Raw genomic sequence first — 21,106 nt, forward strand, 5'->3', positions numbered from 1 at the left:
TTCCCCCTCTTCTCTCTCAGGAGCAGAACGACAGGGCGTTCCAGATCATCGAGGTGCGGGTGCTATCTAACTGGGGTCACCCAGAATACACATGCATGTACCGCTTCAGAGTCCACGGAGAACCTCGGCCTCAGTGAACCAACCACTACCATACACACTCATATATACGACATATCACCCTATCTGTACATAGCTCTCGCCAACTTCATTAAAACGGAGGGGGACTCGGAAGAACTCTGTGGACGTTTTTTGTTTTTTGTACGAAAGACACGCTGAAGTTGTGGATTGTTAAAGGAATGTGCCCAGACTGAATCATGAACATGTGTTTTGTAATATTGAAAGAATCACAGGAAAGTCTGTATGGGGAGTGTAAATGATCGCAGAAGAAGAATAGAACCACGGAAGAAGCTAAAACTCCCGGTCCCCTTTTCGTAAAAAAGGCCTCTTGCACTGAATCAGCCCTCGAGGGGCGGCAGGCTCCACCGAGCGGACACAAATCCATCCCCCTCTTGGCACCTTCCACTCCTACTGAGAGGTGGACACTTGAAATGGGGGATAACAGACTCATCTCCACCATTTCCTTACACACTGCTTCTCTGATTTCTGTTCTTAATCATCCGTGTTTCACTTTGATTTCCTGTCAGTGTACTATTTTCAGGATCAAAGCACCTTTTGCCTGTGACGCTGTCCAGGCATGTCACTCCCTGTCAAGTCTCTGCAATGACTTTAACTGAGCTGTTTGGGCAGCCTGCAGGACTGGAACTCACTCCCAGTGGGACATAAGGTTCACTACACTCGGCATCATGCATCCATATAGCCATAACTTTTTTTCTTTTGGAACCGAACACGCTGCCTATGGACGCGCTCTGAATGTTTCCTCGAGTGGAGGCTTGATGCAAATCATCCTTTAACTTCACAGCAACACTATATAACCACTGACCTGAGCTCAGAGTATTAGGAGGCTATTCGTTATGTACATTAGATTAAATATGTGTATGGTTACGGATGGACTCCAGCATTAATTCTAGCATGTGACTCTTCCCAAACCATACTCCTTAACTTTTACACGCATCATGGATTTACACGAGTGTGTGTCCTCTCTGAAGGTTTGGCTCCTGTGCCTGGATCTCAAAATGACGGATGTCGAAAGCTAAATAATGACCGTTATTTAGCTTTCGACATTTCACTGTTGAACGCTAAATAATATAACTACTCCTGTAGACAAGAGTGTGATTTTTCTTTTCTGTTTCTATAAAGCGGAGACTCTGTCTGTCTCCCTCTAGCTCAGTTATAAACGTCCTCTTCACATGGGCTCCCTCTATTCTGAAACCCTGAAGGAATGTAATCTGTATATTTCATTGTTGATAGTTGGTCCTTTATAATATCTGCTTTTATCAGTGTTTCTTTATAAAAAATAATCATCCTGTCATTATCATAATTATTATTCTATTACTACCATTATTTCTACCATTGTGTTCTGCTTTTATTTGTTTTATTTTGGGGGGGGTGGGGGGGTTGTTTATGTCCGAGGATGCACTGCAACGACTTGTTAGAGAAATGTTTGTGGCACAGGTCTTCACAATTTTTAAATACCGCGGGTGTGTGTAGTCATTCATTTTGGTTGCAAATATGGGGAAGTCTAAAAATGTTATGTATAAAAATGTTTTGTTCACAATCCTATTTATTAACAAGTCAATTAGTGACTGCAAGATATGAGTTACTGCAATGTATATTTTGTCAAAAGCTGTTCAGTGCATTTTGGAACCATCTTGGGACTTTTTTTTAAGATAAATGGCTATTTTTGTTCAGTCATGAGATGACTTAACTGCTTTGGAATATATTCCAATAAAGACTTTAATTTTGAAGAATTTCTCCGAATAATATAATCATGGTTAAAGACTAAGATTGTGATCACTTCAGCACAATCTTTACCGTTTGCTCTGTTATTATTGTAGAGAAAAAAATGTTTTTTAAAATGCAACTTGTTTTTTGGTCGGTTTTAGTTGCTCCATCAATATCAGATCTGACATTATGTAGGACTGAACTTTTTCCTGGTAGAAAAGCAAAATTGGCACATCAGGAATGTAATTACATCTTAACTAAAAGAAACAAAAATACAAGATGACAAGTGGTATGAAACAAGAATCCCTCAAGATAACAATAATTAGGTTTTTACTTCTGAAAACCTTTTAATCTTAGATCATGGTGTTTGGTGTGTGGTGCGATGATAGCCAAAGATCCTTGTCTATCAATTTGAAAAAGTAAAATCCTAAAAGGCAGGGTTGACGGTGTCAATATTTGTTATATTGGTTGAAATTGTCTCTACACCCCGACAGCGATCCATTACTGATGAGCTCTGAAAAAGGACCGGAAAAGAGCCGTCATCTGTAGCTGCTGTAATATCATTCAATGGAGGCAGCTGTCAATCACTCGCAAACTCCGATCAAACAGTCAAACTAGGCTGATCAAATATGACTCAGTACTCTGTTACTATAATGCTTATTTCTCGCCTCAAATGTTTTCAGAAACATCTTGTAGTGTACTGTTAAGCTGTAAAGTGAGAAAGTTTGAGAACCGGCAGCCATGTTGATGTCTTTCTGATTTTACAGAGGGATTGACAGCTGCTCAGAGACAGCGAGGCTCCATTGGTTGTTTTAATCCGGTCTGTGAAATCTTGCAGATGCCATTAGAATCACCGGAGGACACATTATTTCTTTCTGATTATCTGTCTCATGCACTACTGTCAGGATATAGTGATATATATTTATAAAAATAACTTTTTTGATTCATATTCACTCCATTTCTACCCACTGCTGCTTTTAGGTATATGGTGGGTTCTTACATGCATAAATACACACAGTAGGGTTAATTAAAAGAGCATTATAGTTAAACAGTTTGATTTACAGACTTTCGGCTACTGAGAATCATATTTAAAGAAGTCTAAAAAATGACCTTTCAGAGTAAACTAAATAGAAACACTGACATTAAGTTATTACATGTTACATCAATTTTTTTTCCAATAGTTTATAGTGTGTTAATCTTATTTTGTATCTTTATTACAGCATCTATAGGTCATAAAGCCTTTTGTTTATTTATTTTAAGTGATCTGCTTCCCTCTAGCGGCCAATACAGGAACAACGGAATTAAAGAAGAGCTGTTTGTTTGGCATGAATTTCAACTTTCAGGTACGTTAGCCCTTTTATTATTATGATTATCGTTGTTATTATTATTATATATTATTCAACCAGTAACGTTATCCTAATGTGTTCCACTATGATTATAAGAAGTGTTGGTACCGTGTAAATATTGCAGCACTAGTTAACGTAAGGGAAGATTATGATGTCGGACTATCTTTGTGTTTATTATATTATATTATTCATATATATAATACATTAATAGTATTATTAATTATATTATAAATATATATAATAAATCAATAATATTATATTATTAATATATATAATACATTAATATTATTATATAATTAATATATATAATAAATTAATAGTATTATTATATAATATTAATATATATAATAAATTAATTATATTATATTATTCATATATATAATACATTAATAGTATTATTAATTATATTATAAATATATATAATAAATCAATAATATTATATTATTAATATATATAATACATTAATATTATTATATAATTAATATATATAATAAATTAATAGTATTATTATATAATATTAATATATATAATAAATTAATTATATTATATTATTCATATATATAATACATTAATAGTATTATTAATTATATTATAAATATATATAATAAATCAATAATATATTATTAATATATATAATACATTAATAATATATAATTAATATATATAATAAATTAATAGTATTATATAATATTAATATATATAATAAATTAATAATATTATTATATAATTAATATATATAATAAATTAATAGTATTATTATATAATATTAATATATATAATACATTAATAATATTATTATATAATTAATATATATAATACATTAATAGTATTATTAATTATATTATTAATATATATAATACATTAATAATATATAATTAATATATATAATAAATTAATAGTATTATTATATAATATTAATATATATAATAAATTAATTATATTATATTATATTTTCGGTGAGCCGATATATTCCACAAAACTGTTTAGAAAATCTGTTAAGCATTGTTTTGGTTAATCCTTTGTTTAGCTGTTTATTAGTTAGATTCTCCCTTTTTATCTCCCAGCGCTACTAGTCTAGTCTGCTCTTGTTGTTTACACCGGAAGTCACAGCTACTTCCTTGGCAACCGAGCGAGTCCCTAGCAACCACTGGTCCCTAGCAACCACTGGTCCCTAGCAACCACCGGAGCGAACCGAACAGACAGAAATGGCGAAGAAAATCGGAGCCAAAAAATCACTTTGGCAACAAGTGTGTGACGGTAAGATGATGATATTGTATTAACTTAAGCTTTTAGTGAATTGAATTATAATATTATTTTTGTTTCATGTGTGTTTTTGGAGAGTATGAAGCTGAGCAGCCCAGTGCTCCCGGTGCTGCTGTGTGGACAGACAGCAGCTCAGTGAGCACCCAGGTCTCCCAGTACAGCGCCAGCACTCACTCACCGGTCTTCTATGGACTCACCACAGCCAAGGTCAGCTCATCAGTCAGCTCATCAGCCAGCTCATCATTCAGCTCATCAGTCAGCTCATCAGTCAGCTCATGTGTCTGATTAGTTTGGATCTTAAAGGGACTGTTTGTAAGAATCAGAAATGCTTGTTAACAGCGACACCTGTGGCCGTTAAGTCAACGAAAGTCAGCGTCGGGTTTGCGCTTGTGCTCGCTCTAAATAGACATGCACGAGCATCGCTCAAAACAGTGAGGCGACAGACGTCAGCTAAAACCACAATATCACTCTATATTTCAGCTGCTTGGCAGTAATGTTAGCTGACCAGACGAAGGTCTCTCCATGAATCACTGCTGATCCTAGTGTTGGCTTTTCCTGCCTCAACCTCCCGACCGCGGCCGGAGGGAACACGGGAGACACCGGAGTTTTGGTCAGAGATGATAACGTTTCTCGTTGCAGAGCCCCGTCACTTCACAAGACACGGAAAACCTCTGTTGGTCTGGAGGAGCTGCAGCATTTATTTCTACACAAACGTCCACTGTACATTCACTAGATATTCTCAGAGCTACGAAGTCTTTTGCAGTGTGTAGTGTGCGCGCATGCACGTGAGGTGGAGCGAGCTGAGTGAAGGCAGAGGAGCAGAGACTCCGGCCCTGGAGACCAAAGCTACGGTCTCCCCCGCGTTCTCCGACCGCGGCCAACAACGCTTTGCAAGACGGGCTTCACTAGATAGAACTTTTCGGTTTGGGTGTAGTTTGTGTTGGAGTCTTGTCTGAACAGCGTAGCCACCCGTGAGCGCGTATATGCGGGCGTGCATGGGACACGGGTGATTTATACGTGTAAGACGTTACAAACAGTCCCTTTAAAGGTCCCATATCGTGCTCATTTTCAGGTTCATACTTGTATTTTGTGTTTCTACTAGAACATAATAAAAAAAACATGAAAATCTCACTTTTTTATTATATGGGACCTTTAAATGATCATCGTTGGTCTCATCAGGTGTTTGTGGATGATGATCCTCTGAGAGACTTTGACCCTCTTCTCTGCCACCCTGCTCTCGCTGGATACTCTGTGTTGGGAAAACCTCCTTCAAGCCAGACGCGCCCATCAACAGCTGAAACTACATCAACTCCACAACTACATGAACGTAATTGAATGAGCTTTGCAACTGTCATCGTGGTCCATATATGTTGTATAATAAATGTATGTTTGTGTGTTTCTCAGGTCCTGTCATGCGTTTTATGGAGAGGAGAGTGTTCCCAGTGTTGTTGCCTGGACTGGAGGCTTTGCTGGAAGAAGCCCGGAAACATGGCTGCTTCGAGGTCTGAATTTCTTCTGATAAACAGGCGGCCAATGTGGTTAAAATGACCACAGATTAATTTAATACAGGAAATTAAAGGATAAATATGGTAAAATTAACATTATTTACTCAACTACTGTGTTTAAAGGAACAGTGTGTAACATTTCAGGGGATCTATTAGCAGAAATGGAATATAATATTCATAACCTGAAACTAAGAATCGTTGTGTTTTTGTTAGCTTAGAATGAGCCCTTCATATCTACATAGGGATCGGGTCCTCCTCACAGAGATCACCATGTTTCTCTGCCATGTTTCTACAGTAGCACAAACCAAACACCGGCTCCAGAGAGAGCCTTTTTACCTGAAGGCCACCGTAGTTCTCCAACACGCTTGTGAAACTGCGGTAACGTGAGCAGCAGAGTGTAAAACCGTGGTACTGCCAGCCACCGGCTGACTTCCGTTGCTCCTAAAGTAGTGTTATTATAGTAAGGATGGCCTCTGAGCGAGGTGAACGGCGTTACCACTGTTTTGCACTCTGCAGCTCCCATTAACGCAGTCTTGGAAAGGGAGGCGTGAGCGGAGGGGTACTCAGTTGGTTGCAATCTGTAACCACACAACTAGATGTCACCAAATCCTACACACTGTTCCCTCGACAAGTACAGTTTTTAGTTTTTACTTGACTACTAGACTGCTAGTATATACTCTAAGTATTCACTACATATCAGATGTAAATATTGCAATTCAATTTAAATTTAATTCAGCACAATTATTTCATAGCTGTAGTTCTTAGTTACTTTGCTGATTTGAAAATTTTACAAAATTCTACTAAAATGTTTTGATCATATAAAATGTGATACATTGCTATATATTAAATTACCCAGCAGCATTTTGAAGTAATTTAAATGAACTTCACCTTGACCAGCTACGACAGTGAAATGTGCACACATTACTGCATCAGTAGTAATAATCTTATAATATTGACAGAGTACATTTTACTGGTAACACTTTTACTCAAGTGAGATTTTGTCAGACTTTTACTTGTCATGGAGTATTTCTACATTGTTATATTTTTACTTCTACTCATGTACTTTCTTCTGTGTTGCAGAGGGAAAAAACGGCATTTAACCCGTGTGACTTCCTGACTGAGTGGCTCTACAAGTAAGAGCTCAAATGTGATAATTGAAGTGCTGTGTGCAAAAATATTTTGTTTGTGTGTCATGTCTTTTTTTTTTGTCCTTTTTCCTCAGCCACAACCCCCGCAGGCGAGAACAAGTCCCAGTGAACTTTAATGACATCCCGTTTGTTAAGGACTGGCTCAGCATGAAGTGAGTGTCTCCCTAACCTGACACACACACACACGCTACAGCTGTTATCTGCAAATTCATTGTTTGTCAAGATATATGACACAAATTTGCCTTTTTGAGTCCCATGGTCACCTTCCAAGGTTGCTGTGTTTAAAGTATAAAACAAACATTAATTTCAAGGAAAATAACTATGCAAAAACTAGATTTAAGTTATGACAACACAAACATGCTCATTCACAGATACATGCTGCATTTGTTTTTAATCCAGATGAGCTGACACACCCTCCTGTTTTGTCTCTCTCTGTCTTCAGTCCCAGGCCTCCCATCCCTCTGTTTCTACTGCTGAGTGAGGATCAGGCTGCTCTGCTCATCCAGGCTTTCTGGAGGGGATACAAGGTACGCTGGATATGACTAGAAGAAAAATAAAGATGTATTGGGAATTCAGACCAACAGAGGTGGAAGAAAAATGATTACATTGGCACAACACAGGTCTTAAAAGCTTTGAAACAAGGGCTGTAAATGGATTAAAATATTTAGTCCAAAATGTACCTTAAGGGGAGATTTGTTAAGTATTTAATACTCTTATCAACATGGGAGTGGGCAAATATGCTGCTTTATGTTAATGTATGTATATATTTATTATTGGAAATCAATTAACAACACAAACCAATGACAGATATTGTCCAGAAACCCTCACAGGTACTGCATTTAGTATAAAAAATATGCTCAAATCATAACATGGCAAACTCAAACCCAACAGGCAACAACAGCTGTCTGTGTGTCAGTGTGCTGACTTGACTATGACTTGCCCCAAACTACATGTGATTATCATAAAGTTGGCATGTCTGTAAAGGGGAGACTCGTGGGTACCCATAGAACCCATTTTCATTCACATATCTTGAGGTCAGAGGTTGAAAATGTCCATGACAGTTTTTCCTCATCAAAATTTAGCGCAACTTTGGAGTGTTATTTAGCTTCCTTCGCGAAGAGCTAGTATGACGTGGTTGGTACCGATGGATTCATCAGGTGTTTTTAGTTTCGAAGTATCTTCACTCTAGCCTTAAAACTGTTAAAACAAATTTTGCGTTAACGCGTTATTATCACGTTAACTTTGACAGCCCTATTTGAAACATGGAAAATAAACTCTAAAGTCTAAAAATATCGTGAAAATTTCAAATTAAAAGCCTGGAAGAAAAGCCTATCATTTGACATACACTTAACTTTAGCTACAGTACGCCTGACTGGGCTTGTCAGGCTGACCAACTCTAATTACCACCTCCCAAACGTCTCAGATTGATTCAAGAAGTTACAGAGTGGAGAAAATATAATGGGTTTTTGACGTAGAAAGCTTGAAGGAACCCTGCAATTACCCCAAACACCACAGCGAGCCTGCCTGCTCTCTGTGTGTGTGGGTCTGCTATCTTAACAAACAACCGGCGCCCTCCTGCGTGTTGCAGTGCATCGGCCCACAGTGCCATCTTGTTGTATAATCCCATCCCCACTGAAAAGCCCCTCTTCCACGGGGACTGCAATTTTTATTCAGCGGCTCGATTATGTCATCAGTGATGCGGGGATTTAATTCCTTCCTGTGTGGGCGTCGAAGTACTCTGATATAAATAGACGTAAACAGACACACTACCAGAGGCAAACAGCAGCAATTTCTCCACACTCACAAACAAATAAACCCAGTCTCGCAAGCAGGGGTCGTGTTTTTGTTTGTCTCAAGAGCTTATTTTTTTTCTTATCCTCGGTGCTTGTGGGAGGATTCAGCTTCAGTGTTGCTGCACAAACCGCTGAGAGGAGAAGATGCCAGCTGTGCTGTTGTGTGCAATTACATTCTGTTTGAATGATCTGAACATTTGAGTTGAATTTGTGGTCGTGTGCACGAAAAGATGTACTGAATCTGTGTATGTACATGCATCCATGTTTGGGCTACTTGTGCACCAGCAGGGGGCAACACCTCCTCTTTTATTTCTGTAACAACAATAAAAAATGCTCGCATGAGGTGGCAGCAGTGAGCCGGGCTGCCTGTCACTCCTCACTTTGTTTACCCTGAACTAAGAGAGGTTCAGCAGGGCCGCTGATAGCACTGCAGCCCAGCACCCCGAGGGGTTTAGAGGAAGAGAGAGACACAGCCGGAAAGAGACAGCAGTGAGAGGATGGGAGGGTAATATCTGGAAAGGATGAAGCTCAGGTTATGACGGGAACATTTTCAGATGGATGAATGGATGACAAAAGGGAGGAGAGATGATGTTGCAGAGTGGCTTTGGATTAGGAATGGTGGAGGGAAGACTAGGGAGAGAGAGATGGAGCCTCTGAGAAGCACACAGGAGGCTTTGAACGCAGCACAATCGGGGTCCAAAGTTGAGGGTTTGCGTCTTAAGATCATGACTTATTCAAAGTACACAGGGCTGAGATATTTTGGGTAGGCACTGAGGCCTGACAGATGTTGTGTGTTACCTCGGCTGGGGAAAAACAGCAGTTAACAGCTCAGTGGGCAGCAGAGCAGAGACGAGGAGTCATTTTGTGATGTAAAAACTTCATTAGTTTCTGACATCATTTGTGTCTACTGGCGTGAGAATGTATGCATTCTTCAAATAGCACGTGATAATTCAATATTATCATTTACAGAATGCTGCAGGAATGATGTTTTTTTGTAGGCCAACCAGGAAGTTAGAATCGCCCTGGTTCCCTCGAAAAAAAGCGAATTGGATATTTCCATTGGGTTTTGGATTATTGCAGAAAATAAACTCTGTGGCCATCAAACGTTTATGATACTAACACGTTATGTTCAGCAAGATAATCTCCATGAATGAACACAACTTTTATGTTTTTTGAAGCTTGAATGCAATTGCCAGAAGTAAAAAGCTAACATGAAGCTATAAACTAACTACACCACGGTCACATGAGCTCGAATATAAACACAACGAGGCTGTAAAGGCGGACGAGTCGGCATGATGGCGTTTAGTAGTCTCATTTAGCCGCTTGTTAGCAACCGTCTTTTTTAAGATACGTAAAGGCTTCAAAGTTCACGAGTGGGGTTTTTACTAGGCCTGTCCCAAAATCCGTTTTTTGGGGCTTAGAAGCTTTGGTGAGTAATATTCGAAGGTATTCGAAGCTTCGCGGAGTAGCGCAGCGCGGCACGCTGACATGGTCTTCTGTCTCCATCTCCCGTTTCAGTGCCGCTGCCGCACTACTGTACATACACACGCACCTCTACACACGACAAACAGCGATATCTGTCTGAGAATAACTAATAATAATTGATGTTGGATATGAATAATGAATAATGTTGTGGGATTATTACTCATTGCATGGGCTATTTTGGGATTTATACATTAATATTACATACTTATATATACATTTTTTTTTTATTAGAAAACAAAGCATTCATATACTGATTTGAAAATTGAATACCATGGCAACAGTCGAAGCTTTGAAGCATTTGGGTCAGCCCTAATATTTACAGACAAATTTTATATCGTAGAACAAAACGTTAAAGACCACAGACCTTATTTCAGGTATCTAACTAAAAACCCACTGACTTTGAGATGAGGGAACTGGAACCAACTCCATTCCAGCAAAACTCTCAAATCAAGATGTCATTGTTGACAGATTTAAAATCTTAGTGAACAATATCAGGCTATATTTCACCATAATCTGTCCTAATCTTCAAATGCTTGAGAATATTTTTATAGGAGAGTATAATCGGATTATGAGATTTTGCTGTAAGAAATCATTTGACTCAATGATGAATATGAGTTTTCTGTGTGTTTTTTGAATACTTCACTAAATATTGTAACATAAACAGTAGATATCTAATGCTGCGATAATAACATCTTTATCCAAATTGCACACCTCTACTTTCATCAATATACTCTTCATCTCCTCCACACACCGTCTCTTTCCCCCTCACTCTTATATGTGTTATATAACCTGCCTGACGCAGCGCTGACTGCAGAGGGGGTGTGTGTGTGTGTGTGTGTGTGTGTGTGTGTTTGTAAGAAAGACAGACTGAGGTCCAGGAAGCAGGGAGTATTTTTGTAGCTTAGAATTTTATCCCTCCATTATTAATCTCTTTCATCAAACCATATTGAGGAGTGAAGAAGAGCAGCGGTAGAGATAATACACACACTAACTCACATCTATGACCCGGACAATGCGATTGTCTCTTGTTTCTCTCATGTACAACTATGAAGAGCTGCTGCGGTCTAAACATATTACATAATCTTCTTTACACTGTGTGCCGACACTAATCCATTCATCCATGCCTGCTACTGTAATGCACACATGCAGTATGTACTTGCACACGCAGTCCGCTGATCACTAAGACTTCTCAGGCTCTCTCAGGTCTGATGTGTGTGTGCTGTGTAATAAATAGGCATTACAATTAGGCTGACAGTATTAAGGGTTTGTGGTCATGTAGAGAAGCAGGCTTTTATCATAATCATTTCCACTGATCTATCAAGCGTGCACACACTGTGGTTGACCCTGTAGCCCTGTCCAAGTCTAACAAGATGTTTGTGATTGGTTTTCTTGTTTCGGTCCATGATCTGTTGTCAGATTGGATTCTATGTTTTTTAAAGGAATAGTTAAACATTTTGGGAACATACTTATTTGCTTTCTGGCAGGGAGTTAAGGCCGTTACACACCGGGGGGCGTGACGAATAAACCACATGAAAATGCGAAATACTCACATGCGAATATTATTTATCTAGGGATTTCATTATGAAAAATAAGGACAGAAGTAGTGGATCTGGTCTGCGTTGTCTTAAAGTATTAAAGTTTTCCGTCTTGGTTTGGACTGCGCAGCCTCCGTGTGGTTGTTTCATAAATATAGGCGTAACTCAAACCGTTCTGCACAACGTGATTGGTTGATGCCTTTATTCGCGGTGCGAAAGCTCAGAAGCAGCATAATATTCACGTTCTGTGTGAAAGTACTCATTATAAAAACAACAGTTCAAAAAAAATATACTGACATGTTTTAATCACACAATAACGAAGCTGCTGGTGTGTAAAGGTCTTTAGATGAGAAGATCGATACCATATCATATCGTCATATTTGTCCGGCAAATACAAAGCTACAACTAACAGTTGGTTATCTTTCTCATCTCATCCCTACTTGTCATAATTTGCATCTTAGGCAGAAGCTCCTCCTTTTGCATAGTATCTTGACGCGCGGCTAATATTGTAACGTGTGGCGTTTAGGTTTAGGCAACAAAACTACCTAGTTAATGTTAGAAAAAACATCATGGTTTGGCTTAAAACAAGTATGCTTGTAATGTAACCTAATATATGGATGTACTGTCATGTGACTTAGCGCCATAATGTCATGTGACATAACGTCAGTAAAAATTACTCCTTACTCCAGCAGAAACCCTGATGTCGATTTTCTCACCTGAAGTGGATGCTTTGTTTCTTAGAGTAACAGGCCACAAAAAAAATAATAAGTCATCATTTTTTAGCATCATTTGGTGAGTCATTTTGAATAGAAACGTTGTTACAGTCCTGACATGTCTGAGGAAAGTCGTCTTAGCCTAGCAGGCCCAGTTATTGTCTGAAAGTAGGACACTGTGAGTACTGAGTGTATTCCACATGACATAAACTAATAGAGCTGTTTGAAAGACTCTCTCTCTCTCACACACACACACACACACACACACACACACCCAGAAGGCTGTAGAGTCAACAGCAGAAGTAGGTCTGTGATTCCAGCTGAATGATCCGAGGGCAGTGATAGATGAATGGTTTGAATTGAGCTCCAGTTTTAAGTCAGTGACGGGCCACGTACACTGACACTCGTGCAGAAAATATGTCACAGGCGTGCAGGACGTCCAGTAGCCGGTGGCTCTGCTTTGTCCTCACTTCCCCCTCCTGCAGAAGGGCTGTAGGGGCACGCTGTCCCAGACTGAGATGGACTAGTCGTAGCATGAAAGGCCTAACACAGGCTGTAATATCATATGTAATACAGAGAGCATTTCAGTTCTAAGTGTTCTTACAAAGGACAGTAGGGACAGTGCCTGAGTCTACGGAGGCACGAATCAGATCACAGGTTGCTCAGCTGGTTAAGCCTCACCAACAAAACCATGATGGATCGGTGTGTGGATGGGGTGTGAGGCGTAGACGGAGCCGGCTGCTGTCGCCGTGTCTTTATGCAGCCTGTCAGTGCGGCTGGTGATGTGACTGCAGCCAGTCCCCTCCGAAAAGAAGCCATTGTGCTGCTGCTGCTGCTGAGTGTGAGACCAGGAGAAGAGCTCGCTCTCACAGGCAAGCTTTGCACAAAAAAAAGGGTGAAGGCAGCTCATAAAAAGGCTGTGCAGCGGGATTGAAGTGTGTGTGTGTGAGAAAGAGGGCGCAGTTTGTGTCACTGTGTGGCTGGAGCGTGGGGGGCGTTGTTGTGCTGCTGCCTTTAAGAGATGGAGGAGGATGGAGTTCCGGTTTTTCTATTTTCAGTATGTTTTTTATTTCGGTTGTGCTTTTGCATGTCAAATAACGCGCATGAATGCATGCAGCATAATCACTCTACCAACCTTCATGCACGTACACGGCATGCGACACGTGTACGATCAACACGATACTGTATTATCAAAGCTTCATTAATGATTCATACCAGGAAGATTAGATGAGAAAAAGCAGAATTTGGTGTTGTTAATCATATGTATATACGCTCAAACACACAGAGTCCTTGATGCACTCAGTCAAAACAGTACCTCACTGCTGCTAATCAGCTGTACTGATGCACACAGACAGGCTTCAAAACACACAGCTCTTTGTCTCCTGCTAGCTCACACAAACTAGCAGGCTCCCCCCCGTAGAAAGCATGTTTATTCAAAAAGTCAGCTTTCCAAGAACTTTGATTTTGTGTGGCACTTTGTAAAGCTTTGTCTCGGGGAGGTCCCACGGCCGTGAGATATTCCCGTCGTTTAGCAGTAGCTGAAGGCGATCGAAAAGGAACTGGAGGTACAACGTTTCTGCAGGACACCAATGGAAAGTGACAGAGTAGAAATGGCCACACAGACACACACACAAGCGACGGTGAGCAAACACGACAGACTACCAGCCTCCCCCCCTCCTCCTCCACCCCTCCTGACCCTCACCCCTCATTTCCATTTCTATGGTTCGCTCCCATCAGCGGAGAGGCTGTTGCAGCGCTGTGACACCCGGTGAATTAACTATTGGAGGCCCTGCTAGTCTTACCCATTCCTCAACCCATCGCCAGGCTTATATAACAGGCCCACTTTCATGCCCACTGCTAATGGCAACACTATTGTCGTCATTCAAGCAGTCGAATGGAGAGGGAGGAGTAAGAGGAAAACAAGATTGGAGAGAGGAGAGGTGGGAGAGAATACAGAGTAGAGATGAAACGTCGATGTGCTGGAGAATGAGGGGAGAATAAGGTGTTGGTGTGAGAGATATAGAGGCACACCTGAAGGAGAAGGAGGCCGAGTGAGTGGGAGAGTAGTCGTAGTAGTAGGAAGAGAAGGAGGAGATAAAGAAAGGAAATGAGACTTAGCTCTATAGGGACATTTTCTATTCATCTAAAACAGCAAGACTGTTTAATAATCTCTCAGGAAAGTCAGCAGCGCACACACACAACAACTACAGGGGTTTCCTCCAAGAACAAAAGCATCAGAGACGGCTTATTGACACAAATCTGCAGCAGAATTTGACCCATTTATTCACCTATGTGGGCACAGATGCACAAACACACTCAGCTATACATGTTAACACGCTTCATTACTTACAAACGTGATGGTTTAGACGCCGGAGCATCTAAAGGCATGTTTGTTAAGTTGTTTCACCTTGTTGTTGTTAGCACACAGTAAAAACATTGTCAATTTTCTACGTAATATGAGCACAAATATGTTATTTACAGAAGTGATGAAGGTAGAGCATAAGCATAGCCAGCTGGACGGACGTGACATGACTTATAGAGTCTCCAAACTAGTGGGCTATGTCCTGGGTCTGAGAACTGAAGCCAATGCTGAAGTGCCTTAAATTTGCAATCTTTCTAGTAGCCAGCAGGGGGCGACTCCTCTGGTTGCAAAAAGAAGTCTGATTGTATAGAAGTCTATGAGAAAATGAGCCTACTTCTCACTTGATTTATTACCTCAGTAAACATTGTAAACATGAGTTTATGGTCTCAATCGCTAGTTTCAAGTCTTCTTCAATACAGCATGATGTTCATTTAGTACATTTTCTACCAATGTTGTAAACACGAGCTCACAAGTTTCATTTGGAGGCACCATTAGCTCCACCCCCCCTCTTGTGTCACTTCTGGTTGCAAATAGCCAAAATGACGAACTTGAGGCCTTAAAACGGCCGTCCGCAAACCAATAAGTGATGCCACAGCGACTACATCCACTTCTTATATACAGTCTGTGATCCAAACACAGTAAATGAGCCACTTTCACTGTTTAACCACCATACAAGTAAAAGAGAATGATATATTAATTAAACAAACATTTTGGACACTACACTGGTTGCTTACTAGCACTGATTAGGTTGTGACTTAATTAAGCTATTGATGCTGTTTGCATGTTCTGCTGTGTGTGTATGTTGTAGGTCAGGGCGCGCCCAGATGTGCAGGAGCTACGTCTGTGGCAGAAAGACCTTAGAGAGAACCGCGACATCGCCAAAACTGTCGAGCAGTTCTGGGCCCAACAAGAGAGCCGAGGTGAGAGCGCACACACATACACACACACACACACACACACACACACACTCACATGGTATCACTAAATGCCAGGCCTCAGGCTCGCTGGCAACACAATACCATTGATCTTGAATTTTCTCATGTGGTGTGCGACAGCAGCTGCTGATAGGCAGGCAGGACGCCAGCACACATTCACAAAAACAGGCTACAGTACACCAACCCATACAGTACTATACACACCAATATATGTCAGCCTGTGCATAGTACAGTATCACGCACGCGCACACACAATTACTCCCATATAAACTGCAGAGATACAGTATTCATCCCAACACGGCTTTGAAGTTATAGCAGAGAGATGAGGAGAGCCGTGACACAGAGAGAGAATGAGGGCAGAGACGGAGACGGAAGATTGAAAGTGAAGGAGAGAAAGAAAATGTCTGCAGGGCTCAGGGTGTGTCTGAGTGACAGAGATAGAGCAGAGGATGGAGGCTGGGGATACATGTGAAGACAGAGAAGAGATACAGAGCGAAGAGGGAGGGAGACGGAGAAGAGTATAAAGTGATAAAGTGTGTCGAGGCCTGTATGTGTATGTACTTACTGTGTATGTAGTGTGTGTGCACACATGAAGGACAGAGCAGAGCAGCTGGGAATGCAGGCCCATGTCCAATGTTACTGACTGGCATTAGAGCTCAATGAGAGTGAAAGAACTTTGACCTTGAACACACACACACACAGTGGTACACTGTACAAGTGATTCACGCCCAGCGAGTACCCCCTATTATTCTAGGGGTTACCAGAGGGTACATGAAAAGACTGTGACGAAAAGCAAATTTGGAAAAAAAAAAGGAAGAAAATAAACACAAATACAAATAGTTTTTTACAAACACACACACTCCAACTCGCACACTACCGTTGGGCATCGTAGCATGTCTGTTTTTGTCGCCCACAAACAATGACGCCACCGTAAACACAGGTTTCTTCCACACCGACACATTCCTCACAACAAAGGCGCTCGCTGCAGCCGCGGCGGGTCGACGGAACATTCTTCCGCTGGGGTGCCACAGCCACGCTGTGCTGCTGCTGCTGCTAGCTGCTGCTACTGCTGCTGCTGCACCACTACTGCTGACCTGACATTTTAGCAGGGGGGCCTGGGGATGTGTGTGTGTGTGTGTGTGTGTGTGTGTGTACAGAGTCTGCCCAGACTGTCCTGAATGGAAGCCATTTTCTGACCAAATCTAAAAATGGATGAGATGGAGAGAGAACCAGACGTGTGTGAGCTAGAGGCAGGCAGGGATTGGTGCTGAAGTTGCACTTTGTTTGCCTGTTGTTCTTTTGGAGGTAATGAAGCCAGCGCTCCCCCCCCCCCCTTAATCCCCCTCAGCACTGACAGATAAATGACCCATGTTTGGGGGTGGAGGCTGTGGCAGAGAGAGGGTGAGTGAGATTATTTAGGGAAGCCCCCTCCCTACTGTACACAAGCTCTTTAAGTCGATCCAGCAACAGCTGCACTCGTCTCATTTGACCCGAGGAAACCAGCATGCGATACCTCCTCTGCCATTTCACAGCCTGACATCAGAATCAATCGGAGACGGAGAGGAAAACAAAAGAGGGAAAGAGCAAAGTAACCCAGAGAGCAGACACACGATGATACCTCGGGGTCGAGAGGTCACGGCTCATTGGGCAGGTGCAGCTCTCAGCAGCTCGTGAATCACCACATGGCTGTCCTTGACTGCAGCCTGACATGTGTACCGTCAGTCCAAGCGCTGGTAAAACAGAATAGTTATCTGGCCTCAGAAAACATCTTTTCCTCCTAATAGTAATAGTAGTAGTAACTTCTATCAATATGGCAATTCATGTTGTTGTCAATAGTATAGAGTTCTGCAGGGATGACGTATTTTTGTAGGCCAACCAGGAAGTTAGCATCTCCCTGGTTCCCTCGACAAAAAGCCAATGGGATTTTTCCATTTGGTTTCGGATTATTGCAGAAAATAAGCTCTGTGGCACACGTTTATGATACTTACACGCTTTGTTCCGTAAAATAATCTCCACCAATGAACACCACTTTTATGATTTTTGAAGCGTAAATGCAGTTGCCAGAAGTAAAAAGCTAATGTTACGGCTATAAACAAACTACACCACGGTTCGCTAAAGGCGGACAAGTGTGTAGTCTCATTTTGCTACTTGTTTGCAACCGCCTGTTTTAAGACACTTAAAGGCTTCAAAATTGTATCGTAGAACAAAACGTTAAAATCTCTTATTACAAGGCTTTGTTGAATACTCGATTCTGTTTGGTCAGTCACGGCGTTCTACGGTCTGTTATTTCTTTATAGTAGACTGTTTGCTATATATAACAGACCGTTGCTATGGGCGCAGTTCTGATGTCAGACTCTGGCGGACCGTTTTTGTGTCAAGTTATTGATTTCTTAAGTCTGTGTAATAAGCGGGATAATGTACAGCTAGCGGGTCATTGTTGTGAAATAAACCTTCATGTCGGGGTTTAATTCACAACAACTCGCTGAAAATTATCCCTTACTTCAGCTTGTGTTAACAACAGACCTTATTTCAGGCATCTAACTAAAAACCCATTGACTTCCAGATGAGGGAACCAGAAGTCCTAAAATGACAACTCTTTTCCGGGTTTTAGGACTCATTCCTGCGCCGCCCTATAGCATGAAATCAAACCGTTATATAAATGTGTCAATTGCAGGTAATTGTATCCCAGTCTGGCACAAATTACACTACATTGTTATTATCATCTTCATTTATTAAAAAGGACCTTCCAAAACCATGTTTATAAATGGCACATTATTAAAAGTATGAGTCATCTGAAACAGAGACATTTATTTTTAGATGATTAAAAGCCTGCTGAATAGCTGTGTCGGTGCAGATTTTGATGCTACAGATGGTATCGACGCACCTCAAAGAGTTTTCAAAACCACACTTAAAACCACAGTTACAGTCATTAGCTTGTAAATGAAGCAAAACAACTCTCACTGCCATCATTACTGTGTCTCGTGTTGTGTTATAAAAGGCCAAATGTAGCCGTCTATTCATCACAGCGTCACTTCCATAATGTCAAAGCCATTGCCTTTTACTGGCAGATAACAAAAGGCCACCACAATAGCCTTGCAGCTGTCACAGTGAGAAAGTGTCAGTAACTGGCTGAATCACGGTTTGTTAAACAGGTTTCCACCCAGGCCTTATTAAAATATAGTTTCTGTCAATTATGATAGGGAAAAAGCACAACTTTTATTTTTCAGAAACTAATCTTTTTAGGTCTTTAAACACCAGCATAATGTACTTACCAAAAACACAAATGTACGATGGCCGACAAGGGCAAACGTGCTACAACGGCCCAAAACATTCCCATCAGGAGAAACTCGCTGCAGAAACGATGCCAATTCAAAAACACATATGAAAATCAAATCAAACCAAAACAATTATATCAACAGAAACGTCCTGCATCCAAGCCCCCAGGATGAGCACCGGTCGTTGATGCCAATTTTCGTAGTGGCCAAACGACGGTGTGTCCGTCACGTGATGCCATTGGACCCAAAAAGACATTACATTGGGAAAGAGACGTCTGTAACTCAGCGGATAATTTTTTTTGAGGTGAATCAACTTAACAGTATGAACACTCTAATAGCCCTTATTTTAAATCATTAGGTCCTTAGGTCATTAGGAGTTAGCAAGCTGTGACGACAGCGTGACGGTTGTGACCCTGGTCGAAAAAAAAATCAAGTTGTTCCACTTAGCGCTCCGCCTAGAGGCCGGGTGAACTTCCCTCGTGTTGACTGGATATACATAGCTTTTTGTTCAATTTGTTTTCGGGGTTTGTGTGTTTTTGACTTTGCGTCGCTTTTTCATTTGCAACACATTCCCATATTTGTTTTGGATTTTCGTATGTGTTTGTGAATTGGCATTGTTTGTGAAGCTGCAGCACGTTTTCTCCTGATGGAAATGTTTTGTGTCATTATAGCGCGTTTGCCCTTGTCGGCCAACGTAGATATGTTTATGCTTTACAGATAAAAATGGGCGAAAGTTGTGCAAAAGTAAAGTTTATGAAACCTGACACAAAAAAGTCTTTTTGGTAAATCATTTGAGGATCTGTCTGACAATTCTTTGAGCTTTTGATTTTTTTATCAGGAGATTTGTTTCAGGATTTTGAAGGCAACTGTTGCCTCAGTGGAGAGCAGCACAATGTAAATATTCTCAAAAATAAAGCTTATTGTTGTCGTGATGAGCAGTCATCCCGGTCTGCTTGCAACAACGATGAACCTGTTCATATTAAGGATGCAGTTCTTGTTTGTCTCCAGTGGGCTCTGCCATGACAGACCTTCCAGGAAGCCCCCAGCCCGGCGACTCGGATGTGTCCATCCAGGTGGTTTCCCCCACCCCCCAGAGCACCGTGGTCCACACCCCCACCCCCGAGATGACCCCTGAGGGCGTTGAGTGGCTGACCCCCAGCCTGCGCATGGTGGAGAAAATGGCCTGCACGCCATCCCTGACTGATTTCCTCTCTGTGTCCGTGAACGGTGACAAATCCCCGACTGCAGCGTCTCCTTCTTTACTAGGACCTCCAAACCTGCTCTAGACTGGTGGTACTCTTAACTGAAACATTAGCTCCGTGAACATGTTTTTTTTCTTTTTTTTCTTGTGTTTAAAGGCTATTAAACTCTGTTAGGTTGATGTCAGACTGACCAAAGTGATCAGTCAAACAAGCCATTAAAAACGCCTGTAACCAATTGGATATGGCCAGGCAGGGATTTATGGTCTGAGATTCGTGTCTAATTAGTTGATTGCTTTTATTGCCTTTTTGATGGATCGCCTCCCTTCACGAGTCCCACCCGACAAATGAACGCCATATAGCACGGTTCACATATTATTACTGTCGGGAGTGAGGCGTCCCGTAACAGACTTAATGTTTCCTCGCAGCACTTCTAGCTGATAGCAGCTCACTGGAAGATAACCAAATCGTATTTCCTCGCCTTGTCATTTCCTTTTTCCTTAGCAATACATATCACTCCACAAAAGAGGTTATAGCATTTCCATTCAAGTCAGGAATTGAGGCCAGAGTGAAAGGTGAGTCAGCGTGCAGAGCAGCACTTTCTATCCTGTTTATCAGGAAAGGAAATTATCCTGTCAGGGGAACAGAGAATAAAAACAGAGTTTAAGAACATCACTGACGTCACTGGTGGATGATAGACAGAGC

At 41.1% G+C, this 21,106-nt stretch overlaps 2 protein-coding genes and 1 long non-coding RNA gene across 15 annotated transcripts in view; all 3 read left to right on the top strand.

Moving 5' to 3' along the window:
• Positions 1 to 1,865, top strand: part of sun1 (Sad1 and UNC84 domain containing 1) — a 38,038-nt gene extending 36,173 nt beyond the window's left edge. For all 13 annotated transcript variants that reach the window (XM_037792251.1, XM_037792243.1, XM_037792245.1 and 10 more), the window contains one exon: positions 21 to 1,865. In XM_037792251.1, coding sequence (XP_037648179.1) covers positions 21 to 137 — 117 coding nt within the window. In that variant the 3' untranslated portion in view covers positions 138 to 1,865. The remainder of the gene's footprint in view (positions 1 to 20) is intronic.
• Positions 1,866 to 2,616: 751 nt separating this feature from the next.
• LOC119501696 lies at positions 2,617 to 4,339 on the top strand. Its single transcript, XR_005209884.1, has 3 exons — positions 2,617 to 2,662; positions 3,121 to 3,185; positions 4,253 to 4,339. It is a non-coding gene; the product is annotated as an uncharacterized LOC119501696 (long non-coding RNA).
• A 16-nt stretch (positions 4,340 to 4,355) lies between these two features.
• On the top strand, positions 4,356 to 20,669 carry iqck (IQ motif containing K). The gene is made up of 9 exons (XM_037792259.1): positions 4,356 to 4,445; positions 4,528 to 4,658; positions 5,631 to 5,778; positions 5,856 to 5,953; positions 7,037 to 7,089; positions 7,179 to 7,256; positions 7,547 to 7,631; positions 15,801 to 15,912; positions 20,211 to 20,669. The coding sequence occupies exons 1-9, from the start codon at positions 4,394 to 4,396 to the stop codon at positions 20,486 to 20,488; spliced, it is 1,035 nt and encodes a 344-aa protein (XP_037648187.1). The 5' UTR covers positions 4,356 to 4,393; the 3' UTR covers positions 20,489 to 20,669.
• The last annotated feature ends 437 nt before the right edge of the window (positions 20,670 to 21,106 follow it).

The sequence above is a fragment of the Sebastes umbrosus genome, chromosome 14, assembly GCF_015220745.1.
Source record: "Sebastes umbrosus isolate fSebUmb1 chromosome 14, fSebUmb1.pri, whole genome shotgun sequence".
NCBI classification, from domain to species: Eukaryota; Metazoa; Chordata; class Actinopteri; order Perciformes; family Sebastidae; genus Sebastes; species Sebastes umbrosus.